This window comes from Mchenga conophoros, linkage group LG12 (genome assembly GCF_057382185.1).
Source record: "Mchenga conophoros isolate Kocher_MC1m ecotype Shallow Benthic linkage group LG12, M_conophoros_male_GT1.1, whole genome shotgun sequence".
Taxonomy (NCBI): Eukaryota; Metazoa; Chordata; class Actinopteri; order Cichliformes; family Cichlidae; genus Mchenga; species Mchenga conophoros.
Window position 1 is genome coordinate 14239918 of NC_140537.1, and position 26374 is coordinate 14266291.

At 40.2% G+C, this 26374-nt stretch overlaps 2 protein-coding genes across 2 annotated transcripts; one reads left to right on the forward strand and one right to left on the reverse strand.

Annotated features, from left to right (window-relative positions):
• Positions 1–592: 592 nt before the first annotated feature.
• Positions 593–5762, reverse strand: anxa1a (annexin A1a). The gene is made up of 12 exons (XM_085293886.1): positions 5691–5762; positions 4992–5068; positions 4205–4295; positions 3866–3960; positions 3647–3760; positions 3305–3395; positions 3114–3193; positions 2547–2691; positions 2355–2450; positions 2187–2245; positions 1255–1377; positions 593–1103 (listed from the first exon to the last, which is right to left on the reverse strand). Exons 2-12 carry the CDS (start codon positions 5049–5051, stop codon positions 1044–1046), a joined length of 1014 nt encoding a protein of 337 aa, XP_085150012.1. The 5' UTR covers positions 5052–5068; positions 5691–5762; the 3' UTR covers positions 593–1043.
• Positions 5763–9102: 3340 nt separating this feature from the next.
• LOC146562269 (uncharacterized) lies at positions 9103–26227 on the forward strand. The gene is made up of 26 exons (XM_085295235.1): positions 9103–9189; positions 9624–9709; positions 12888–13026; positions 13676–13864; positions 14023–14087; positions 17049–17174; positions 17626–17695; positions 18833–18942; positions 19500–19592; positions 19670–19792; positions 19981–20073; positions 20224–20284; positions 20372–20514; positions 20662–20838; positions 20967–21127; positions 22437–22549; positions 22746–22849; positions 23136–23235; positions 23313–23505; positions 24009–24189; positions 24294–24531; positions 24913–25073; positions 25163–25267; positions 25360–25457; positions 25546–25624; positions 25715–26227. Exons 2-26 carry the CDS (start codon positions 9638–9640, stop codon positions 25763–25765), a joined length of 3045 nt encoding a protein of 1014 aa, XP_085151361.1. The 5' UTR covers positions 9103–9189; positions 9624–9637; the 3' UTR covers positions 25766–26227.
• Positions 26228–26374: the final 147 nt, after the last annotated feature.

The following is a 26374-nucleotide window of genomic DNA, read 5'->3' on the forward strand; positions in this document are numbered from 1 at the left end:
TCTCCAAAAGACATTTGGCTCGTCCGTGTGGGAAGCTGCAAATTTCATTCGAGGTTGTCAATTCTGGAACAAGGGTTGTTGTTTTGGTGCGCACCCTTGTAGTTCATGGTGATGTAAAACTCACTTCACTTAGGAGTGTGACGCTGGCATTCCAGCAGTTTCCATTTCATGACAAGCTTGACCCTTGGTGGTTCCTAAACATCCTAACCAATTTCCTGTCATCTGTGGGTGACAGTTTGGGTCTTCTTCCAGACCTTGGTAAAGTGTTGATATATTCAAATAACTTGTACTTCTGTATAATTTTCATAACAAATGATAAATTATCAGGGTTTCCCCCCCTTTAGAAATAGCTCTAACAAATCTGGTTTATGCTGGCAAAAGTAAACTACTAGTTGTCAATCACGATCAAGTCAATAGGCCTTGGCTTTGTCCAGTTAAAGACATTGTAGAACCTTCAGCACAACTCCTTCCACCCTGGAAACATAACAATTCAAAGACATTCACACCCATAATGTATGCATGTAAACCTTGACCACTTATTTGTTCTCATGTCTGATATGTGTTGTATGAATTTATAAATAATCAAGACCACTTCAGTAAAAAAAGCTTTTATTTGCAGAACATCAAATCTCCTTCAAGAGCAATGGTAACATTAAGCTATTGGCATGTGGTGATCTGGATACATGAGCTGCACTGTGATCACATCAGCTTCTCTTTGGACTTTAGTTATAGAACCTAGTAAGTGCAAGCAAAGTCTGTCTAGAACATAGATCTTCTGGCATAATGCTATGAGATCTGCGCTGAAATAAAAAAGGATTTCTCAGAAAGGAAACGGCCTATCTGCTCTGCCAACTCCAGGTTAGTATTCGCTCATTGCCAATATCATCTAACTATCATGACGTCTTGCAAAGAAAGACAGTCTTGTCAGGTCTCCACAAGCACAAAAGGCACATTATGTATTTAAGAGATAACAGGCGATTTTCCAAAGTTGTACACTGGCATGGATATTCTGCTGTATGAGCTTTGATCCCAGCGATAGGCTGTTAGTTTTCACCCCCACAGAGAGCGAGCAGAATCTTCTCGTAATCATCTGCGGTGTCATCCTAAATGGGGAAAAATACAAGTTTGTTTTTTTTGTTTTTTTAAATCCATAAATCTTTACATGTTTTCTTTTGACATTTTTGTACCGTCATATGCACAATCCATTCAAAACTGAACATCTGGAATGGGTTTAACTTTTAGATGTTTGCTCACCAGAATGTCCTGGTAGAGTGTTTTGCCATAATTCTTCTTGTAGTCTTCCTTGATCCGCTTCATGTCAATTTCAGAGCGGCTCACCATGATGCGGGTCAAGATAGGCTTGCGGGTACCTTTACCCTGAAGGGCAGAAAAGAGCCAGTCATGAAACATTTATATTATAACATACCATTGATTATATTATATGTGGAAAAGATAACAGAAATATGAGATTAATGGGAATTTTTAAAAGTAAAAGGTTTTAGATTTGACTATTATTTCTATTTAGCGAAGAGCTGTTTTGCTACAGAACTTCAAGAACTGGACAAATTATAGGGGATTTACTCTCTATATCTATGCAACTGACTAAATGAAAGTCAGTTTGTAACTTAAAAACCATCCACCTAGTTATCTTGTTTAGTAAAAACAGATCAAACATGTCAAAAGGAGCTCCAGTGGGCAAAGGAATACCCTTTTTCAGCATTATGATGCTACTATGTTCAGACATTCACCCAGTGATAAATGTATTAAATGCATGAAGACTCCTTTGTCCATGGCTCAAGTTTCTCATGCTGGGACACTTCTCCAGTTCATGGGAGCCTATTTCCGACACTGACTGAGTGGTTTATTATTTATGTGACTTAGCAGATTAGATCATTTATGTGAATTAGCCAAAGTTAGCAAATTCTGATCCAAAGCAGCCCAGCATTGTTCACCAACAGCTTGCCCAAGGACACGTCAATATATAGATGCAGAAACTGGGGACTGAACATCCAACCTACTAAATAGCAGACAACTGGCTCTAAAACCTGAGCCACATTGACAGCCAATCAGTTTTTTCAAATGGCAATTGGCATCATCCAAATTAAGGAGTACTTCTACATTAATCCACTTGTGAATTATTTTCCCTGTAATATTCAGTTGTTCCTGTAGCAGCACATATACTGTACCTTCATGGACAAGTAGAGTTTCTCTGCAAAGAAGGCAGTTCTGCTTCCAGCACACTTCACTGTGAATATATATTTTTTTAAAGTTTTAATCCAGTCCATCCAGAATATACTGATTTAATGCTAAAGTAATAGAGTTTAGAGGTTTCGTAAACAGAGGTTTGACTTTACCAACTGCTGTGAGGCAATTCTCAATATCTCCCTTCAGTTCGAGGTCAAGGGCTTTGGCCACATCCACTTTGCTGTACTTTTTGTACCTATCAAACACTGAAATAGAATACAGATTAGGTGCTATTCCTAAGAAGGAGATGTTAAAGATAAGACTTAAAAAAATATATATACTTAACGGTGCATCAAACAGACCTTGACGGAGATGAATGGCACTCCTGCTGGTTAGGATGTCGATAAAGACAGCGCAGTTCGTGCCCTTCCTGGCCTCTCCTGCCTCATACAGAGCCCTGGCATCACTGTCAACCAGCTGCTCGCAAACTCCTTCAGTCCTGGCAGCCTGCGATATGAAGAAACAGATTGATTGGTGTACTGATGGAATCAAACTAGCTAATTAGCTAATTTAATAAATCATAGATATTTTTAAGAGTTGGAAAGCTGAAAAAGCACAGTAAGCACAAACAATGTTCTATTTAATGCCACTGAATTCACCAAGAAAGCTTCACATTTCTCAAAATTTAATTAAAATGTGGCTTTCAACTTTAAAATGTGAACTGAGTTTGTAAGATATCCAAATGAGAGTACACGTGACTGTATGTGTGCATGTCTAGGGAGTAAGTTTGCTTTTTATAATCAGCTCAGTGTTCCAGCTTCAGTGGGGAGTCTTATGTTGTTTCAGAACTTAGAGCATCCTGGTGCTATGACAGAATAAATGATTTTGAGATCCTGCAACAGATCAGTAAATAAAACACACTCAAGTACCTTGCAGAGTGCAATGAGGGCCGTCCTGAAGTCTCCACTAGTGTCAGACTTGATGTCCTCTTCCAGCTCTTTCTTGTATTCTTGGCAAAGTAATCGCAAAAGTGGAATTAGTTTTCCCACTGACACTTGTGTCGTTGTTCAAATTTTAGCTTCTGGAAACTGAAGATTGTTGCTTGAACTTTGGCACAAACCTTCCTTGTAGACTTTCTTTAGGTCTACGATCTGCCTGTTGGTTCGGGAAGCTAAAATCTCAATCAGAGTGTCCTCGTCTGTTCCCAGACCCTGAGGCAGAGATGCACAGATAGAAGGATTGAGACAAAGTCTCTTAATGCTTCACAAAACCAGTTAAACACCTTTTAGCCACCTCCCTTTAGAAAAACAAAGGATTAATATGTTTAAGTGGGTGGATATCATCATGTGCCAACAATAAGAGATCATGGTGATACCAGAGAAAGCATTTACACAAATGTAGTCAAGTACTCTAATAGCTTTTTCTGTCAATGTGCTCATCTTAGTAATGTGTGTTTGTGTACCTTCATTGCCAGTTTTAGCTGCTGGGCATCATACTGGGCAGGAGTTTTCAACAGAGCCAACACGACTTCCTCCAGATCTCCCTTCAGAGCATTTTTCAGGGCTGTGTCCAGAGGCTATGAGGTATCAACGGATGATTAAATGTATGATCCAGAGGAAGTAATGTTTCCTGTCAGTTTTGGAACTTCTTGCTCCGATCGTGTTTGTCTAATTGTCATTACCTTGCCGTTGGCCTTCTGGTAAGCCTCTTTGATCTGCTGCCTCTGCTCGTTGCTCCTTTTGACCAGAATTTCAATAATGGTGTTCTCATCCACACCTGCACAAGCGAGTAAAACAAGCATTCCTGTCATTCTGCAGCAGTATGACTGTTCAGCATTCATTGTTTGGTGTGTGTGATCCCACAGAGAACAGAATGTAATCACATATGATGGCCAGCAGAGGGTGTTAAGATTCTTGACAAGGAAGACAAGAAAGTCTGTACTTAACACTTAGATACACATTGCAACACCAAAGCATGCTCGCACACGCTCCAAAGCGTCCCTCATGCATTTCAGCTTCACCTTTTGTCTTGATGGCCTTGTCCAAGACTGCTGCATCTCCACTAGGGTTGAAATTGAGCGCTGGCTTCACCGTTCCTTCATTCTTTAAAGCCTGAAACGTGCCAGATTATTGTGTTTGGTAAATACTTGTCTGCAGTTTAGAGGAATGTACAAGGTGGGATACAGGGGTGCATTTTTCAAATGTTTTAACTACAAAAGTGTTGAAACCCAGTGACTGTATCCTTGAAATTAAGGCAGAAAAAAAAGGAGCCCCTACGGTTCCTCCCTTATTATTTCAGATGTCAACACAAAGCTTTTAAAATGTTGGCAGATGCCCTGTTTGGACTGAAGTGAACAATGAAAGAGTCCAAACTGTTATCCTACAACTTGTGCAACTTTTTCTAAACTTACTTTAAGAAATCGGTGAAAGGAGAAGTACCATTTTGTTCTGTTTGCAGAGTTTATAAAGGGAGGAGCTCAAATTCCGGCTTCAGTGACTCATACATTCCCAAAACTCTCTCTGGTTATCATTCTCTGTGCATATAATCTTTACAGTTCAGGCCCCTTTTTACTTTAATGATGTTTCTATAATTAATCTACCACCATTTTTTTTAGTTAATTTCCTTCCTCTCTTCAACATCTAAACTCATTCAATCTTTTTATATCGACACCTCCTACGCAGCGATTTTCTACTCTGCTGTACTGCCAGATCAGTTTTTCCACCCTAGCATACCACAGGAAGAGACGGGGAAAAAAAAAGAAAAACAGGGTGTTTGGCCTTAGCAACTGGAACCACAGTGTTACGTACTGAATCATCGGGCATGCCCAAGTAAACGCTCTGCTCCAAGAAGGCCTGGATGAAAGACATGGTGGGGAGTGGTCTGTCTGTAAGAGAGGAGGAGAAGGAGAAAGTCAGCAGTGTTTGATCCAAATATGAACATTTATCGTAGCATTTAAAGTTTTGTTTCTCCTTGTGAGAAACAGTTGAGCATCTAAAAATAAAGTTTTTTGTAAATGTTGCTCAAAGTAGTGACTCTTTTGGCAATCTTCTAAGTTCTAAAGCATTAAACTAGAAAAAAAAAAAAAAAAAAAAAGGGGTTTCTTTTATCTGCTGTTGGAGAGGTCAAGTGCAAGTCCAGATATCTACTCTGATTTACAATAAGCAGTTTTCTATAATGACAAGCATCTGTAGCAAACACCCTGGCCACACCCACTCTCATCTCTGATACGGACATACATTATAATGTGGGATAGAACATATCTATTTATATCGATTGATTTTATGATAGAATTTGACTTCTCTATGTAGTTGGGACAGCCGAGCACGTCAAGACAAACGTTAACCTCACACTCCCCTCCGCCTCGTAAGTTGCACCAATCAATATACCTTGCTGCAACTTTAGATCTCATCGGGGAGAGGAGACCAAAAGCCATCAAATCTCGCTCCAAACTCAGCTGAGTTCAGAATCTACAACGCCAAAGATTTCCTGGGAGTCAAAAGACTTACCGTGTTGCCTTAAAGAGAAAAAGTTTGTCTCACCGAGTTTCCAGGGGCGTTGTAGTGACAGAAAGCGTGTATTTATACTCTAGCACAAACCACTCCTAGTGACGGGTCCAGCCCACGCCGCCCTCCGCGGCTACCATTGGGCTGAATCTCTGCTGTGTGCCCTCGGCAGCTGCAATCTAAACGCAACATCCGGATTCAGTAGAGAGCTGGCAACAGATCCTCCTGCAGATTTAAAACAGTCCCGTTGCTTACTTGAAAACATCTGCCGATCACGTGCCAGGTATAAAAAATGTTAATAAAAATTGTGATCTCGTGGACATGTAGGACATCTGGGAGTGGTGTGTTCAGGGTTGGGTTGCTGCTTGCGGCACAGGGAGGAGAAGGCTGGGCGGCAGGGGACTCTCTGGCTGGCTGGAGCACCAACCCGCAAAATAAAAAATAGAGCAAATTTCATTCATAATGTTGTAAATCCAAGCCCATTATAATTATAATTTGAATCTCGGGCTGTGCGAAAACCCAGAAATACACCCTAGACCAGCGGTCCCCAACCTTTTTTGACCGGTTTATGGCCGACAATATTTTCATGGACCGGCCTTTAAGGTGTCGCGGATAAATACAACAAAATAAAACTAGTACCGGTACCGAAAAAAAGAAAATTTATTCATAACACACGTGAAAAGACCCAGGAAAACCGAGTAAACGATAAAAACGATAACAAAATAACGCTGAAAACCGATAAAAACCCTGAAAACTATACATTTCACGCCTGAGCCTCAACTCTCGCGGCCCGGTACCAAACGACTCACGGACCGGTACCCTAGACAAAGTGAATCCGTGAACTAAGGTGTAGGTCTGTTAGGTTATGTTGTGGTGATCCTCTGGTTGGGGGATGTTTGTTCATACTGGAGTGCAAAATTAAAACCAATGGGAGATGGACAAGAAAAGGTCAAAGCCATCAGGTGCTCAGTTTAGAAAAAAGAGAAAAGAAGAGGAGGAGAAATGAGCAAAAGATACAGATAAGCAGATGTGTCATTGGATAATGGCAGGTCATGTATCCTGAAACAATCATAATCATAATTCTTTATTAATCCCTAAGGAAATTATGTGGGTTACAGTTGCTCCAAGAAGAAAGTGTAAAAATAGTAACAGTAACAGGCTAAACTCCAAACAATACATTATGTTACAGATTTTACACATTTAAGAAATAGTACCAATATATACAGATCACTCAATTATAAATATCAAGGATTAACAAAGGTGATTATAAATAAATATCAAGAAAATTGACAAGAACATTATAGAGTAGAAAAGAGCGTATGGATAAAGGGTGTAACTATTGCAGTGTTGACATTGTATTAGATGGAGAGGTTGTACAGGGAGATGGCCACGGGCAGGAATGATTTCCTGTGTCATTCAGTGGTGCTTTTTGGTAATCTCAGTCTCTCACTGAACGTGCTCCTGTTAGTAGCCAGCATGGCATGGAGTGGGTGGGAGGTATTATCCAAGATGGTCCTTATCTTGGACAACATCTGCCTCTCAGACACCACCCTAACGGAGTCCAGCTCCATCCCTACAACATTACTGGGCTTGTGGATCAGTTTATTTAGTCTGTTGCCATCTGTGACCCTCAACCTGCTGCCCCAGCATGCAACAGCATAGAGGATAGCACTGACCACAACAGAGATACACCAAGATAACACTAATTAGTAGGGATAGTGAAAACTTCTGTTTACGTTTGTTAGCCACTTGGCTATGATAGTAAACCGCAGACACTGATGTAGCTTACTGAATCTTTTGGACTGTGTTCAGCACAATATTAATTAGTCATTGTCGGGGTGATCGTGGCTCAAGAGTTGGGAGTTCGCCTTGTAATCGGAAGGTTGCCGGTTCGAGCCCCGGCTTGGGCAGTCTCGGTCGTTGTGTCCTTGGGCAAGACACTTCACCCGTTGCCTACTGGTGGTGGTCAGAGGGCCCGGTGGCGCCAGTGTCCGGCAGCCTCGCCTCTGTCAGTGCGCCCCAGGGTGGCTGTGGCTACAATGTAGCTGCCATCACCAGTGTGTGAATGGGTGGATGACTGGATATGTAAAGCGCTTTGGGGTCCTTAGGGACTAGTAAAGCGCTATATAAATACAGGCCATTTACCATTGTCAGTTGTTGATTTGTCCTATTCTCATTGTATGATGAATTATGATGGCTGTTTGTTAAGTGTTTGCATACTATGCATACTCTCTCTCTCTCTTCATATATATGTTTGTGTGTGTGTGTGTGTGTGTGTGTGTGTTTTGCCAAAGGGAGTGTTCGTCCAGGGCGTCAAACATGTTAGGACCTCTACTGGTCTTACTGGTTGGTAGATCAAATATCTGTCTTTGACGTTCCTGCTGTTTTCTCTTGTCTTTGCAACAAGTGACGTTAAACAGTATGACAGCACTACTGTCATGTATTTATGTGGGAGTCCAGCATTACATTGTCTGTATGAATAACCAAGCTAACCAAGACCTCAAAATTTCTCCAAAGTCTAAGCCTTGGAGTGATGTCTGAGGTGTGTTGTGTTGTCATGACAGCAGGGTCAGGTTGTCATACTCCTTGAAGTCTGCATGTCTCAACAGAGTGTTAATGCTGTCAGTGATTACAATATTTTAACCCCGTCAGACTTTGTAATCAGACGGAACAATCGAATTCCCAGAGGCTAGTGGCGACATGCAATAAAACCTCTGTTACATATACGATATGTCCTGATATTTTCCAGTGATGAAAGACTTGTGTGATTAATTGGTTGGAGTTTCCAGACTGGAGAAAAAGGGTGAGTTTGATATCCAGGGTTAGGGTTGCGAATGTGGAGAAATAAAGGGAAACAGCAGGCAAAGCTGCATTTTCATTAAAGTGGTATCACGGGTGGATTTACCTCTAAGGAAGGTGTGTTAAACAGATGCTCAAGCTGTGGGCCAAATGTTCCAAATGAGTTTCTCAGTCTAAGAAAGAAAAAAAAGGAAACTGTAACAGAGACCCTCAGCCAAGGACAAAAGGACAACATTAGCAGCTGCAACTGATATGATTTTATTACAAAATAAATTCTATTAGCAAGAATTTCTGATTTTGTCTTCATTCTCTTCTTATTTTCTGTAGGTGGTGTGTTTTCAGTTTTATTAACTTTATTTGGGAAAGTGTAGGTTTCCAAGGAAAGAAAGAGAAAAAAACAGAGCCCAAGTGAAGAGTGTGTGTGTAACCTATATATGTGTCTGTTAGTATGAGGAAGCATCCAGTTACAATCTCTATCTCACACACGGGAAACCTGAGGACTGTTTATGGCATCTTTTTACCCTCTGGCTGTGCAGAGTTTAAGCTGGTACCCGGTGAAACTCCATCTCTGCAGGTTTAATATTTAAAGACTGTTTAGAGTTTGGTTCCCATAAGAGATCAGGATCATCTCGTTCTCCTGATCAGCACAGCAGCACCCTGGCCTGAATCACATCGAAGGGATCTGAGCTGCTCTGACAACCAGGTAGTTCTGCTTTTTTCTCTCTCTTTTTTACTTTTTTGTATTTAAATATACATTCATTTGCATATTTTTACTGTTTAGTGGATGCTGTTATAGTAAATTTGCACAAGTTTAGTAAAGGAAGCTGAAGATTTGTCCTGATACGGCACAGTGAAATGAGAGAATCTGAAAATAAAAATAGGTCCACAATGAAAGTTTGGGATTTTCAGTTTTTCCTGTTCTGAAGCTTGCAGCTTATAGTAGCTTGGAGTGGCTGACTGAAGGATTACACTCCTTCAGTGAAGCTGCTGAGTGGGCATTTAGACATCTGCACATAGTTTGAGGGCGCGATTGAAAGTTCAAGATATAGATCAAAATATTTGAGGATTTTCAGTCTATAAGTTCATTTTTTTTAGCTTTCAAAATTCAACATGATTTTTCCTTTTTGTGTGTTTCAGACGGGTCCACTCTCATGTGTCAACTTAACAGAGATCAACCTAAAGAATACACTGAAAAAAAGGGATTGTCCATCTCTTGGATTTATGTAAGCATCTTGCGTGTATTTAACACAATTGCCTCATGTTTTAAAGTTAAGTGTAACTATATAGTGTAGAAACTACATGATATGCAGAGAGGGTAGATTAAATTGTTCATATCATGTTCGAGTGAAGTAAGTCAATAATATATCAATGTTTAATCTCGCGACACTGCATGGGATTTCAGTCTCGTGTGCTTTGGATCGTGGTGTGAGGAAGGCATCCATCTCAGTCAAGTTGAGCAGCTGCCTCTACCTTTTTCGGTATACCGAAAAATATAAATTAGGTGGTTGTTAAATTAAAAAAGGCTACCTTGTAATTTGAACACAAAAATGTCATGTTTTGAGCCAACCATCCCTTTAACGTTAACTAGTAATGACTTCATGAACTTCTTCACAAATAAAATTCTTATCATTAGAGAAAATAATGCCAATAATCATCCCACAGATGTAATATCATCTACAGTTACTCTTAGTACCATTGATGTTAAGTTAGACTCTTTTTCTCCAATTGATCTTTCTGAGTTAACTTCAATAATTACTTCCTCCAAACCATCAATGTGTCTTTTAGACCCCATTCCTACAAAACTGCTCAAAGAAGTCCTGCCATTAATTAATTCTTCGACCCTAAATATGATCAACCTATCTCTAATAATCGGCTATGTACCACAGGCCTTCGAGGTGGCTGTAGTTAAACCTTCAAAAAGCCATCTCTAGACCCAGCAGTCTTAGCTAATTATAGGCCAATCTCCAACCTTCCTTTCATATCAAAAATCCTTGAAAGAGTAGTTGTCACACAGCTAACAGATCATCTGCAGAGGAATGGTTTATTTGAAGAGTTTCAGTCAGGTTTCAGAGCTCATCACAGCACAGAAAAAGCTTTAGTGAAGGTTACAAATGATCTTCTTATGGCCTCTGACAGTGGACTCATCTCTGTGCTTGTCCTGCTAGACCTCAGTGCAGCATTCGATACTGTTGACCATAATATCCTATTAGAGCGATTAGAACATGCTGTAGGTATTACAGGTACTGTGCTGCAGTGGTTTGTATCATATCTATCTAATAGACTCCAATTTGTACATGTAAATGGAGAGTCCTCTTCACACACTGAGGTTAATTATGGAGTTCCACAGGGTTCGGTGCTATAATTCTGTTTACATTATACATGCTTCCCCTCGGCAGCATCATTAAAAGACATAGCATAAATTTTCACTGCTATGCAGATGACACGCAGCTCTATCTATCCATGAAGCCAGGTAACACACACCAAGTTGTTAAACTGCAGGAATGTCTTAAAAACATAAAGACCTGGATGGCTGCTAACTTTCTGCTTCTTAATTCAGATAAAACTGAGGTTATTGTACTCGGCCCTAAAAATCTTAGAAATTTTTAGGGCCGAGTGGTATCTATCCAGATTCTTACTCTGGATGGCATTACCTTGGCCTCCAGTAACGCTGTGAGGAACCCTGGAGTCATTTTTGACCAGGATATGTCCTTCAACGCACATATTAGACAATTATGTAAGACTGCTTTCTTCCATTTGCGCAACATCTCTAAAGTTAGAAATATCCTGTCTCAGAGTGACGCTGAAAAACTAGTTCATGCTTTTATTACTTCCAGGCTGGACTACTGTAATTCATTATTATCAGGATGTCCAAAAAACTCACTGAAAAGCCTTCAGCTAATCCAAAATGCTGCAGCAAGAGTCCTGACAGGGACTAGAAAGAGAGAGCATATTTCTCCTGTTTTGGCTTCCCTTCATTGGCTTCCTGTTAAATCCAGAATTGAATTCAAAATCCTGCTTCTCACATACAAGGTCTTAAATCATAGGTGTCAAACTCTGGCCCGCAGGCCAAATTTGGCCCGCAGCCTAATTACATTTGGCCCGCGAAGCCATACCAAATTACTATTAGAGCTGGCCTACTGGTATTATACAGCTAATATATATATATTGTTTAGTATTAAGCTTTGCTTGTTCCATATTCAGTTTTTCAGCAAAATGTGTTTGAGTCCATAAGAAAAGATTCATTCTTATATCTGGAGGAATAAATATATTTCAATAAATATTAACGTTAGCCCGCGACTTTGTTCCAGTTTTGAATTTTGGCCCACTGTGTATTTGAGTTTGACACCCCTGTCTTAAATAATCAGGCCCCATCTTATCTTAATGACCTTGTAGTACCATATCACCCTATTAGAGCACTTCGCTCTCGCTCTGCAGGCCTACTTGTTGTTCCTAGAGTATTTAAAAGTAGAATGGGAGGGAGAGCCTTCAGTTTTCAGGCCCCTCTTCTGTGGAACCAGCCTCCAGTTTGGATTCGGGAGACAGACACTATCTCTACTTTCAAGATTAGACTTAAAACTTTCCTTTTTGCTAAAGCATATAGTTAGGGCTGGACCAGGTGACCCTGAATCCTCCCTTAGTTATGCTGCAATAGACGTAGGTTGCCGGGTTTCCCATGATGCATTGAGTTTTTCCTTTCCAGTCACCTTTCTCACTCACTATGTGTTAATAGACCTCTCTGCATTGAATCATACCTGTTATTAACCTCTGTCTCTCTTCCACAGCATGTCTTTCATCCTGTTTTCCTTCTCTCACCCCAACCGGTCGCAGCAGATGGCCGCCCCTCCCTGAGCCTGGTTCTGCTGGAGGTTTCTTCCTGTTAAAAGGGAGTTTTTCCTTCTCACTGTCGCCAAAGTGTTTGCTCTTAAGAGTGGTTAGTTGCTGGACTCATGAAATTCACAAGATCGCACAAGATTTCAAACTGCAGGAAAATCACTGGAGTCATAAGAGGCAGACAACTACACACACACCACATGTATGCTGTTGCTATTTATTGTGGTGTAACCTGTCAAGGACAAAAACGTACAGAAAATTCTGCATCAAGCCTTGAAATCATAGCTACAACATGTAGTATTTAAGTGACCAAGTAGTATTGGGGTAAAAGTTATTGAATAGTGTTGAAATAAAATGACAAAATTGTGAAGGATTAAAATATTCCAAGAGCTCAACTTACTTCATCTGAACATGTTTCAATTATGCTTTATCAACACAAAATGCACACGTTTATTGAATATGAATACGTTGTGTTGTTTTAACTCAGTTGTTTCTGCCAAAGCAAAACAGTTGTGTGCAACCAATGTCCACTATTGAATGAAGTAAATCCAACATGGCCTTTTTTTTCAGTGTAGCAGTGACCTGCACCACATATTTATATACACAATGTACGTGAACTCTCCCGGAGCTGAGGGTGGATCCTATTCACTGACCTTCCTGGGAAAGAAAGTAGGAAGACATCGATCTGTAGCTCCTGCAGGCAAGCAATGTGAGTTTAAAAACAAAGTCCCATTACTAATGGCTTTTATTTGTATGCATGGTGAAAACAGCATCCTTGGGTTTTTTTTTTGTTGTTGTTGTTGTTGTTGTATCTAATATCACATAAGAATAGAGCTGACAGAGGGTATTGGGGGCAGACAGATGAAGTTGGACATGGGTTAAATATTTCAGCTGCTTGGCTGCCTCCTTTGTAAAGCATTGAAGCAGCCAGTGCATTGAAAAAAACAGAACACATTGTTCCTAAAAGAACCTGGTTGAAAATCTAGATATGAGAACCTGTGGAACCAGATCGAAGCACATGCAAGCACACATACTCACTGACAAGTACACAGACTTACATGGCAGTTGCATTAATAACTGGTAGCCACTACATCTGAATAGAAATCACACCAGGTGTGTTTTTCACAATTATTTTTTATGTGCAATTGAATTCTCATGGGTTTAAAGGTCTTTATATCCCATGAAGATGTTATCAGTACCTTAAAGCTGTGTGTCCTCATGCTGCACCTCCTTTTTTGTTCTTTCACCTTTTCTCTGTCTACAGCCATCAAAAGTCTGGCAGTGGAGGGAAGGATCATACCTCATCTTTTCATTTTACTGTCTGTATTTAAAGTTCATATGTAATATGTTTCTCTCAGTTGCCTGGGAGACGACTTTCAGGTCTGCTTGCCCCGAGGACCGTGTGGTGTCTTCGAGGGTTGCTAAAGTCCCTGTGGCAGCGCAGATGCTGGAAGAGCTACCAGGCAGTGTACCAGAGCTTCAAGATGAAAGGCCATGCCCGATTATTCACAACACACAGCTTGACCAGTATGAGAAAACCACAGCAGGTCAGACCAGCTGACTTTCAGTTTTGCCCTGTTTTCTGCCTTTTACCGCTGGGCTCTTCTATAGCCTGCTTTTAGACTCATTCAACTGGATAACTGTGTTTGTATTCCAGTAACTTCCTCTCCAATTCCTGACATAATTTCTGTTTCTCTGCTGAAAGGTGTTTCTGTGAGGAAAGTTACAACACACCCACATTCCTGTACGAGGAACAAAAGAGGGGAGAGGGTGGGATGGGTTCGGCATGACACGGAGAATGATGAAGCTGTCAAACAGGGCCAACTTGTGGAATATTTTTGATTAGGCTGTGAGTGGCAAAGCTTCGAACTGAGAGAGAAAGTAAGCCAGAACTAAGTTTTTAGTTAACTAGAACATATTAATTGTGTTATAATCTACTTTTTGATTGCAGCCTTCAGAAATGTAAATAGACATTAAACTGAATACCATGAATCACTCAACATAAAAATGTAAGACATGTTTGGAATCTTAGAAATAAAATGGAAATGTTTCCAAGTGATTTATGTGTTTTCTTTTTCCCAAGAGTCCTTCCATGTAAGTGCAATAACATGATCATAAATGCGTTATAAAAAAGAGGCGCCATGAGAGTACAAACCTCAACCAGGTTAGCTCACTCTGAGCAGTATTTACTTGTAGGACAATAGTATTGTATGGGTGGACGCTCCCTTAGAGTAGAGTCACTACTCCTCCACTCGGCTGGCCTGGGAATGCCTTGGTGTTCCCTGGGATAAGCTGGAGGAGGTGGCTGGAGAACAAGAGGCCTTCATTTTTTTTCTATCTAGGCAGCTCATTCTCTTGACAATACATTGTGTAAAGATAGTTAACATGTTGGGCCCAACTTGAAAAAAAGTCAGATGTGAAATGCAAAAGTGAGGTCAGAGGTCAAATGTCACATGATATTTGGATACCAGCTGAAATGTGACAGTAAGAATCCCCATATATCAGTATCATAATCTGAATGCTCCCAATACAAACCGATGCAGTAGAATTTTAAGCATTCAAGAAAAAAATAAAATACATTTTATTGAGGTTTAACCTTATTTGACCTTGAAGAAAAGGCCCAAGGTCCAAAGTAATGTTATATTAAGAATCCCCATATATTATTCCATAAATGCATATACGCTGTCAATGCAAACAATGACAGTAAGAAACATTTTTAAATGCTCTTTATGGCATTACTGTATTATCACTTTGACCTTGAGATCAATGCATTGAGCTTGAACGAGAGGTCAGAGTTCAAATGTGACATAATATTTTAAACCTTTCTATGCTACCTTTTATATATATATGTTGACAGTACATGGGCCAGCACAAGGCCAGTTGCAGACACACTGGTGGTCCTGTGCTGGCCCATGTGTGGATTACCTCTGGCAAACCTGATCTGGGCCACCAAACGGCCGTCATTCTTTGCGGTATGTGGGCCATGTGTAAGTTGTGTGCAGCCACGAGCTGCAAGCCATGTAATAGCAACATGTGCCGGAATATAATAGTGCGAAAGTAACATGATGAAACTCTGTTCAGACAGTGCCTGATGCTTTTATATGCTCCCAGATTACTCAGTGTGTTTTATACAACATGCCACATTTACACACTTTCTCTAAAACGAGTGCTTCCTAACTACATTCATACACATTCACGACATGCAGACTGGAAGAACTAGGGATCGAACCTCTAACCTTCCAATTAGTAGGTGACCTGCTCTACCTCCTGAGCTACAGCCACCTACAGGCAATGACGAGTAAACCGTCACTAGGTTTTGGATAAAGCGTACACTCACAAACCTGTCAAATCTGCATTTGAAACGTTGGCTACCATAGCAGTATAGTATTGCAACATGGCATTTGGGTCTTCTAACTAAAATAGGAAAATAGGAACATAAATAGTGCCATCATTGCCAGACCTGGCCCACTTCTGGTTGACATACACTCTGCCACGACACCGGTCAGTCAGAAGTGCCAGCTTGATGCTGGATCCAGGGAAGACCTGTTTTCTATGAGCCCGGCCACATAAACCAAATCACAATCGAGCCAGATATGGCATGCCATCACATCGACAGTGCCATCTATGGCAGGCCTGGCCCATATCTGGGTGACATATGTCTTATCATGCCAGAAGTCAGCCAGCAGTGCCAGCTTGATACCAGATCTGGGCCAGACCTGCTTGCTATGTGGGTCTACAAGCAAGCTGGGTAAAAAAAAAAAAGTAGACAAGCAAACAATGAAAGTATTTCACAAGCTTCCACCTGTAAAGTATCATTACTATTTAATTCTATATATACATACAATACCAGTCAAAAATCTGGACACACCTTGTCATTGAATGTTTTTCTTTATTTTTTACTACTTTGTAAAGTGTATATACTAACTAACTATAGACGTCAAATATATGAAGCAAGATCTATGAAACTACGTCGGAAAGAAATCTGATTAATAACTCTAAATATTAATCAGATTAATATTTCATATTTGTGAAAGTCACCACTCTTTGCTTTGCTGACAGCTCTGCAAACCCTTGTGAGCTTCATGATGTAGTCACCTGAAATGGTTTTCACTTCACAGGTGTGCCTTGTCAGGGTTCATTTGTGGAATTTCTTGCCCTCTTAATTTCGGCTGGGAGATCAGTTGTGTAGTGCAGAAGTCAGGTTGGTACACACCTGACAGCCCTATTTGACAACTCTTAGAATTCATATAATAACAAGAACCAATCAGCTAAGTATAGAAAAACGACAGTCCATCATTACTTTAAGAACTGAAGGTCGGTCAGTCTGGAAAATTGCTCACGCAAGGACCGCCCCTAAAAAGGAAGACCAAGGGTCACCTCTTCTGCTGAAGATAAATTCATCCGAGTTACCAGTCTCAGAAATTGCAAAACATCTCTACATCAACTGTTCAGACGAGACTGTGTGAATGAGGCCTTTATGGTCAAATAGCTGCTAAGAAACCACTACTAAGGAAAAGTGTCCTGCCATGTCTTTGTGCGAGGCAGAAAAGGTGAATGGACAGTCTCTGGTTCCCACCATGAAGCATGGAGGAGGAGGTGTGATAGTGTGGTGGTGATTTGCTGGTGACACTGTTGGGGATTTATTCAAAATTGAAGGCACACTGAACCAGCATGGCTACCACTGCATCCTGCGGAAGTTTGCATTTAGTTGGATCATCAATTATTTTTCAGCAGGACAAAGACCCCAAACACACCTCCAGGCAGTGTAAGGCCTATTTGACCAAGAAGGAGAGAGATGGAGTGCTGCACCAGATGGCTTGGCCTCCACAGTCCCCTGACCTAAACCCAGTGGAGATGGTTTGGGATGAAATGGACCATAGAGTGAATATAAAACTTAGTTTTGGGTTATTTCACATGCTTTTATTTACTACATATTTCCATATGTGTTCATTCATAGTTTTGTACCTTCAGTGAGAAATGTAACGTAAAGAGTCATGAAAATAAAGTAAAACCATTAAATGAGAAGGTGTATCCAAAGAAAATTGTATATATAAATATATAAATTATATAAATATAATTAGATAGTTGGGTGAAAATTTACAATTTTCTTCACTTAAGCGACTTAAAAAAATAGGGAAACTGTTTATGTTTACACAGGGATTACAAAAAAAGCTTCCAATAGACAATATGTGCTTACAGAACCTGTGCCTTCTGCTTTTTCATATCTATTCAGTTTTGATTGCAACTCTCCAAAAACATGTGTTTAACTGTTCAAGCTGTTGCTCATCCCCAAACTCTTTGGATGAAGAGGTGGGCCGCGTTCAGGCGCTGGATCACTGCCAGCCGAAGGAAACACAATGGACAAGAGGTCAACCAAGGTGCTGTAAAAAAAAAGAAAAGAAAAGTGCACTACCTACAATATCCTACAAAGGATATTGTATGAGAGGAAATGGGGGTTATAGTGTGTGTGTGTGTTTCCCCTGCAGTATGGGTGTTCAGTTTCTGCTTACACAGTAATTGCGTTGAAGTAAAAGTAAAAAATGCAACAATGTAAAACAGTCTGTGACAAATCACGAAAAAATTTAAAAAAAATACGTAAAGTAGCAATAATAAAAGTGCTGGTGAAGGTGACCGTGTTTTATAGTGCACAACATTATTAAATTTCTAAAGCATCAGTGTTAAAGCAGCATCTCACTGTTGCATTTGGATGAGGAGTAGCTAGGTTTTATAAATCCCAAACTAAGGCCAGAAAACCTCAAAAGCTAAATCATATCTGATATGCTGAGACAGGAATAATAATAAAAAAAACAGCTAAGTACAAAAAAACAGAAATACATGCGAAAAATACAAAAAACACTTTCATTTTAAGGAATCAAAGGACAAAATGGTTGGGAACCACAGATTCAGAGCAAAAACATATATGTTAATTTAATAGTACTTTAAATTTGCAATTTAGTTTCTTTCTCTGCTGTGAGACGAGTGTGACAGTGGGTGTGGTGGAGTGTGGAAAAGTTACTTTTTATTATTGTTAGTTTTAATACAGGGAGGAGTATGAATTGTGAATCTTGCGACACACCCCTGCATTCATGTCCTAATTTGATTTGTAATTCATTCTCTAGGCAGACCTTAAATTGGCTATCTATAGAATATACATAAATGGACAAAGAGAGCACAAGTTAACATAGGAATACAAGCAGATTATTCATGGCTGCATTGTTGATCCCTTTTTAGAAACTGTTTCAGTGAAGTTTTATGTGCCACATGCTGATTGCCCAACATGAACTGGCAGACAGGTAGATCAATGCAGTCTATCTAGTTTGTGTGTTTGCTTTTACAAGCTTAGTCATCATTTTAACATGATTTCCAAGTATACATTGAGAACTTTACCTGTGTACAGATTTAAAATCATGCTCCTTGTGCATGGCACTAGAGAGATAGGTTTGCTACTAATTATCACTTTAACTAAGCCCCATTCTCTGTAATAAACAGTCATTTGCAGCGTGCTCTTTCTGCAGGCTCATCAGAATCTCAGCTGCCAGGCAGGAGTGATGCAGATCAAGTTGGGCAGTCACCAGGTGGCAAGATCTACATCCCCTATGAGTCTGCTGAACTCTGCATTGCTCAGGTAAAACAATGAGGATCATCACAGGACAGTCGTGCAGACCAGTGGAGTTTTATTTAAAGTAGAACCAGTTTTACACTAGTGGAGGTATCACGGATTAATGTGTTACAGAGACAGCTCAGGTTGGATGATTCAGGGACAAAGTAAGAAAGGATATAATTAGTTTGTTTGAACTTGCAGATGGAAACAGATGACCTGCTTGGGCAACTCCAAAGTGAAATAGCAAAAAGAAGAAGAAAAACCAAAAATTAACATCCTAATCTCAATCAGCCTGTGATGCATGTTAGCATGGTCAAAAAAGACAAAGTAGCTTATTCTTCTTTCTCAGTGGATGATAAATATTTCTTCAGACCTTTTACTTAGTGCTTTGGCTGGTTGCGGGCATGCAAACACACAATGAAGACACTGTCAGACACTGTTGTTTTGCTCTCATTCACACTCACATGGCTGCCTTGATTGTGCCACTGTTGCCCTCGAAGGCATTTGATCAGGATCATGATACCAGGATGCATTTTTGTGTCTATCTGATATCTGTTAGTGACTGTGCGCTGTAAAAACAGATAGCCAAGGACATGGAAAGCATGAGTAAAAGGCATCTGGAAATGGTCCAGGAGCTGGAAGAGAACTTCCAGATGACAATGCAGGAGAACCAGGTGATGATGTGTGTGAGTGTCTGTGTGAGGGAGTCTACTAAAACAAAACAGTACTGACAACGGTCCTCTCTCATCAGGATTGTACCGTGCAGAAGATCAGATCTCACTATCAGAACAAGTTAAACACTCTGCGAAAAATCCTGGACATCTACCAGGAGAAGGTGGAGAAGAAGAAAGCCAACTGGGAGGCTAAAGTTGAGGTCGCAGTCCTTCTCCTATTTGCCGTACATGAACACCGCTATTGTTTTAATCTTGCTCATTTTACTGCAAATTTGTTGTGGTACATTTCTACTTTTAATTTTCCAGTTCATATTCCTTGTAATCCACATCTGAAATATCGAGTGGCCGGATGCATATTTACATGCATTCGTGTTCCTGTTTCCTGCAGACCCTGAAAGCTCAAAACGAGCTGTTGCTGAAGGAGCAGAGAGCTGAGAGGAAGAGGAGCATGGAAGAGGCCCTGCAGTGGCACAGAGAAAAGGTTGCATAGCAGTCTGGCAGACTTCATGGCCTCTTACATCAATCATTGATCTTCTGAATGAGAGCACACTCTTGTGGCTATATTTGAGAAGAACATTGAGTCTATTTTAACAATATAATCACATAGATTTTCTTCTTTTCTTTCAATTAGAGCAAAATGCTGGAACTGTTCTCCAACAGACTGGATGCCCTGCACAGTCAGCAGGCCTCCAGTGAGTTTATCTGCCATGATGTTAAAGTCTGTGAAACACCAAATGTTTGTGCCTAACAAATTATTCATACCATTTTGCCTTAAGCAGCATTGCAGGAGCTACAGATGGCCCGACAAGAAATAGGAAAAGTCCAAGAAATGTTGGTGGTCTCCACACAGGAGCAGCAGGAAACCACAGGGGAAGGTGAAAACCTGGAGATTGAAGGACTGTCAGCACAGCAACAAACAAGGGTGGGTTTGAATTTGTTGTTGTGACAGCTTGTTTCTCAAATAAAGGATAAAGCATGAAAAGTACAATAAGAAGAAAAGTTTAGAGTGTTGCTTTTTCTGTTTTGTTTTGATTTATGTTTGGTGGACTAACCCACTTTTTTAATGAAGGACTGCAGTGATTCTGATAAACCACTGGAGGGCGCTAAAGCTCGTCTAGAGGAACTAAAGGAGAGCCTGTACCAGAGGGAGAGGGAGATCACCGAACTGCTGGAGGCAGAGAGAAGCCCCATTCCTCCGGTGCCTCAGCCACCCTGCGGCGTTCTGCTTTCCCTCGTCATACACAAGGTGCTGCTCACACATTAGTTAATATTAAACTATGTGGAAAATCAACTGCCAGCAACAAAATCAAAGAAAAATCATCTCTTTTCCTCCCCGATTTATTTAGGCTGTTGCATCAATTTCTCTTTCTTTAGGCTCATGAAATCTGCAGTGCAGTGCCTGAAACCAGAGCCCTGTTAGACCAGATGATTGAGGACAATCGGGTTGCTCTGGCCTCAGCCAGAAACAAACTGGACCGACTCAAGAATGTTCAAGAAGAAAGCAATGACAGAGAGGATGCCACTGACAAAGAGGGGTTAGAAATTGAAAAAAACAAACAAACAAACAAACAAAAAAAAAAGAAAGAAAAGGGAAAAAATGATTTCTTAATGGTTGTAATAACTGCTTAATTTCAAAATATCAGGTTAACCTCCTGACTACCAGGAAAAAAAGTGTTGTCCAATCAATTTTTTTTAAATCCCCCAATGTTTGTAAGGCAATTAGAAGACTGAAATAATTTTTTGGGAAAAAAAAGTTAAAATATTTTTAGATATCACATGTCCACTGCAGAGGACATTGGAAGGCCAAACATGTAAAAATGAACTTTGATGGCAAATATTTGCTCCAACTCTTCACCAAGGAGAAGTTTGAACTCAAGGAACTGTAGTGGTTTCTTCCCCCAAAACTGCAAGTCATTGCTATACTGAAGCCACGAGTTGGTGATTGCCAGATCAAAAAGTAGAGAACTGCACATACTGTCAATTTCTGAGTGCGAGAGACCATCCTGTAGAAACTCAACATTCTGCAACAAGGTCCACGTCACCTATATTGGTAGTATAGCCTACTCAGCAATTGCCAGTGGCCTTGGCACATGGACAAACCTTTTGCTTTTCTTAGACCATCTGGTGCGTCTGTCCTGAGGTTGATTGCCATAGGCAGAGGATGCCATGACAACTGTCTTGTTGTCCAACCACTTAATGACAGCAAGTTCAGGTCTGAGTACCATCCCTGATGCTCCTCCATCTTTCTTCTTCAAGGGCTTATTCCCTATGATCTTCTTCACCAGACAACTCAAGATCTGGGTTTCCCTCATCAAACTGCAATAAATTTCTTTCTGCTTCTAAAAAGGACTCCTTTTCTGGTCATTTAAAAAAACAGAACAAAATGGAGGAAATGACTACAAATGTCCACTACGGAGGCCATTTGTTAAACACTTCAATACTATACTAAAATGAAGTTAGAATTAAGCATACTATGTTTTAATGTGTTATTAAGAGACTTATTTAAAATATGTTAACAACATTTATAGCTAAAAATTGCTCAATAAGAAGTTTTATGCACTTACTTTTCTTCTTCCCATAAAATGTGCTTGCAGCGATGGCCGCCATGTTCCTTAATGAAAAAACTAAAGTTCCCAAAGCTCCACCCCTTCACATTTGGTATCATTGGAAAACCCTAAATGTCCTCTGTAGATACCAAAAGGAGGCAATTCTTTAGTATGCAGTGCATGGGTGATATTCAGGTTTAGAAAGGTGCTCTACAGAGGACAAATTTGCATTGCGGGTAGTCAGGAGGTTTAAGTTAAGTTACACACTTTACTTTAAAGGTTTTCTTATATTTTACAGGTCAGAGAAATACAACTCAAATCTGTCTCTATTGCAAGAAACAGTGAAGGAAATTGAGGTCTGTCAAATCGCTTTAGGCTGCATTAAAAATGGAGAGAGCCCTGTGATGAATGGTAAATACATCTTATATTTCCTGAATATGTTGGCTCCAGCCAGTAATAGTAAATGAATTCATATAGTCACATCACATACATTCTTCACTTCTTTTATATAACAAAAATGTACATCTCATTGTCATAATATATTAGTAACTAGTAGTAAGTAATTAGTCTTTTACATATCACTCTTTTATTTTCCATCTCCACTCAGACTGTGCAGTTTCAGAACTGGAGGATATCCTGGGTCAGGAGGCAAGCCAAACCACGGGTGGAGTTAAGAGTGCCGGTCAGCAGCTTCTATTGCTGCAGGATCAGGTTAGTTTTTTACCACATCAGGTCAGATCTGTCCACCCAAACACTACAGAAACCACAGACAGAGGCATTAATCTGTCCACAGTGAGCTTTTACAGATACATGCTACTCATTAGGTATCACTTATATTATAAATCAACAGTCCAACAGGGTACCAAAGCAGCCCCATTGTTATTCTAAACATTGATTATAGAATATTTTAGCACAAAGTGCTGTAAATACTTGATTTTATGTAAAGCATTCCTCACTATGATAACTCTTCCCTTATCATCATGGTTTTTTTTTCAAGCTGAAGCAAGAAAAAGAAGAGAAAAAGAAAATAATTGAGAACTACACTTCAGAAAGGACCCTGAGGAAAAAATATTACAATATGGTTGAAGATATGAAAGGTATGCATGTGTGTCTGTACTGCATGTAGCGCATTTTAGTTTCGACCTAAACTAAAAAGAAAAACATGTTTCTTCAGGTAAAATTAGAGTGTTTTGTCGGATTCGCCCTGCGAGCCGAGCCGAAGCTGCGCAGGGTGGCGCCATCGTTGTGGAAAAAATAGATGAATACTCTGTCACCGTAGAAACCCCTCGTGGACCAAGGGAGTTTCAGTTTGACAAGGTGTTCAGTGCTGAAGCCTCTCAGGAAGACTTGTTTCATGACACCAGCAGGTGAGGGGCCCGGCCCCGTTTATTCAATGTGACATAACAGACACAGGGAGTCCCAGATTTGTATCATAGCAACCTCTGTGAATCTAAAAAGTAGCTTCTACTATTTTAAGGTACCAGCTCAGGCTAACCAAAGCTACAGTTACCTAACATGTGCTGCATGGAGGCACTCAAGCTTGGGTTAAATTGGGATTTGTGATGAGTGGGAGCTCTTATGCGTTAGACAAAATAAAATTCCTTCATTGCCAGTACACAGACGACAGCTGATGCTGCATTTGCTCATGCTGCTGTGCCACCTCTGTAGACTGTTTCGCTCAGTTTGGGATTCTGCTGCTGTGTAATGTTATGGCTATTTAGTAGCATTGAAAGGGAGCAAATTATGTTCAAAAACAGATTTCAAGAGTTGATGGAAAAGTAGAAACAGTGAGGTAGCTCCTGAGGTAACTTGACATCAAGCCTTCCATATATTTTGATGCTTTCAGCTGAAGAAAATGTTTTTCCCACAGGCTGATCCAGTTAGCTATCGACGGTTACAACGTTTGTGTCTTTGCATATGGCCAGACGGGCTCAGGGAAGACCTTCACTATGGTTGGGGACAAGGAACAGAAGAATCCCGGGATCATCCCGAGAGCTTTCAATGCCATGTTTGATATCATGCGCGAGAACAGCTCTAAATTCAGTTTTAAGGTAGCAGACATTATTTCACCAGCATATAAACAAACCATGTTTGGGAGAGAAAAGATGTTGCTTCCCTTTGTTCCTCTCTTCCTGGTTACTGTGCTTCCTTTTAGGTTTCAGCCTATATGCTGGAGCTCTACAATGACAGGCTGCAGGACCTCTTTGCGAGCCAGGCTGGTGAGGCCCACGTACACACTCAATCCCATGGCCAGGCCAGGCGGGTGGAGATCAAGAGGAACAGAAAGGGAGTTGTGTTCGCCCAAGGAGCAGAGACAAAAGAGGCTTCCAGTGCCCAGGAGCTCTACGCTCTGTTCCAGCAGGCCTGCGCAAACCGACACATCTCTGCCACCAGTGAGCTCTTGATGCCGTGCAAAAGCCTCAAATAGGGTCCTGCTAATTGGTTTGGATTAATCGTGTTAGTTACAGTTATAGCAGTGGGGTGGCATTTAGGTACATCATTACAGATCTGGAAAGCAGCAGAGCAACAATATGCTGATGCTAAACCTTTTATATATATGTATATATATATATATATATATATATATATATATATATATATATATATATATATATAGAGAGAGAGAGAGAGAGAGAGAGAGAGAGAGAGGGAGAGAGAGAGAATCTGAGGACTGATTATTAATCAGCATCTTCTGAAGTCGCACTTCTTAAAATACCAGAAATATATAAAAATCCATCTTTCTTTGTCCTGTTGTATTTTTGTCATTTTTTAAGAGATGAACGTGGAGAGTTCCCGCTCTCATCTTATTGTTGGCATCATGTTGGAGAGCAGGAATCTGACAAATGGGAGTGTAAGCAGTGGGAAGCTGAGCCTTGTAGACCTGGCAGGCAGTGAGCGAGCAGCCAAAACAGGTGCCAAGGACCACCAGCTGAAGGTCTGCTCCTATCTTGTTTCATGGGTCAGTGAGTGGTTGAAAGATTTGTCATGACTTCTTTAAATTCTTCCATGTTCTCCTCTGTGCAGGAGGCAAACTCCATTAACAAGTCTTTGAGTGCACTGGGTGATGTGATCTCAGCTTTATCTGCTGAACTGCCCCATGTGCCATACAGGAATAGCAAGCTAACACAGGTAATAAATTAAAAAGGCAGTATTCTAGTTTTTCAATTCTGAACTCCAACGTAGACAAGCAGTTCAACCAAAATGTGTTTCATCTCTCTCAGGTGATGCAAGACTCTTTGGGTGGAAATGCTAAAACTCTGATGATCGTCAACACCTCTCCTACAGAATACAATCTTGACGAGACGCTCACATCTCTTATGTAACAGAGAGAGAAAAAACAGTGTTTTATTGTATTTTAGCACTAAAAAACTCAACAGAATAACACTTGAACTCTCTGAACTTTGCAGTTATGCAACAAGAGTGAAGGCCATAACCAACAACGCTCAGAGAAATGTGGAAAGCAAAGAGATTGCCCAGCTGAAAGAGGTGCATGCCACTTTCACAGTCAGCTATTCAAATATGTACATTTCTATTTAGAATTAAACCATAAAATAATGTGAATGTATTTTTTTCCAGGTGATCATGAAACTGAGATCTGGGCAGAGCGTGGAAGAGGAAGATGTTTGAACCGTTCTGCGTCGTAATAGTGAATAAAGTTATGAGTAAAGATTGTTAGAGATGTTCACATATTAATTTAGCCATAATTAGTTGGACAGACATCACAGTGCAGTTACTGACAGTTGCTGTGAGGATTGCGTGTGGTTTCTTAATGAATGTATAGAAACGGGCCCCCACAATAAAAGGCTCCATGTGTAAATGAAGATGTGAATAGAAATCAGTAGGTCATTCAGTTTGCACGTGTTTGTGTGTGGCCAGTGAGTTCAGTGGCTGTGAATAGACATGCAATAGCACGCAATGTTACACTGTTGTTGACAAGAGTTATACCGATGAGTTTGTAAAATTAAAGCTTTAGTTCAAAGGTCAGGGGAATTGTAGGAAATGTTAAAATCTGTTAATGTATCAAAGAAAATTTGTCCACTTGTACACAAAAATCTACGGAATATAAAAATACGGCACTGTGACACAGATCTCGTGACGAAAACAATATTTATTATTTAATATGTATCCTTAGTTAATATTTATTATTAAAATAATCTATTAAAAAATTAAAATAGGGTTAAAATGCTTGCATTCTACTTTACTTAATACATTTCCATAGCTTGGTTTTCTGTACTT

Excerpts from the sequence above, each read along its gene's own strand:
- anxa1a (XM_085293886.1), bottom strand. The coding sequence starts at position 5,051 with ATGTCTTTCATCCAGGCCTTCTTGGAGCAGAGCGTTTACTTGGGCATG. Across the intron at positions 3,396-3,646 it reads AGCTAAAACTGGCAATGAAG|GGTCTGGGAACAGACGAGGA; the intron begins GTACACAAACAC and ends TCTCTGCCTCAG. Across the intron at positions 2,451-2,546 it reads TGCCATTCATCTCCGTCAAG|TGTTTGATAGGTACAAAAAG; the intron begins GTCTGTTTGATG and ends ATTCTATTTCAG.
- LOC146562269 (XM_085295235.1), top strand. The coding sequence starts at position 9,638 with ATGTGTCAACTTAACAGAGATCAACCTAAAGAATACACTGAAAAAAAG. Across the intron at positions 21,128-22,436 it reads GATGCCACTGACAAAGAGGG|GTCAGAGAAATACAACTCAA; the intron begins GTTAGAAATTGA and ends TATATTTTACAG. Across the intron at positions 25,268-25,359 it reads GGAATAGCAAGCTAACACAG|GTGATGCAAGACTCTTTGGG; the intron begins GTAATAAATTAA and ends CATCTCTCTCAG.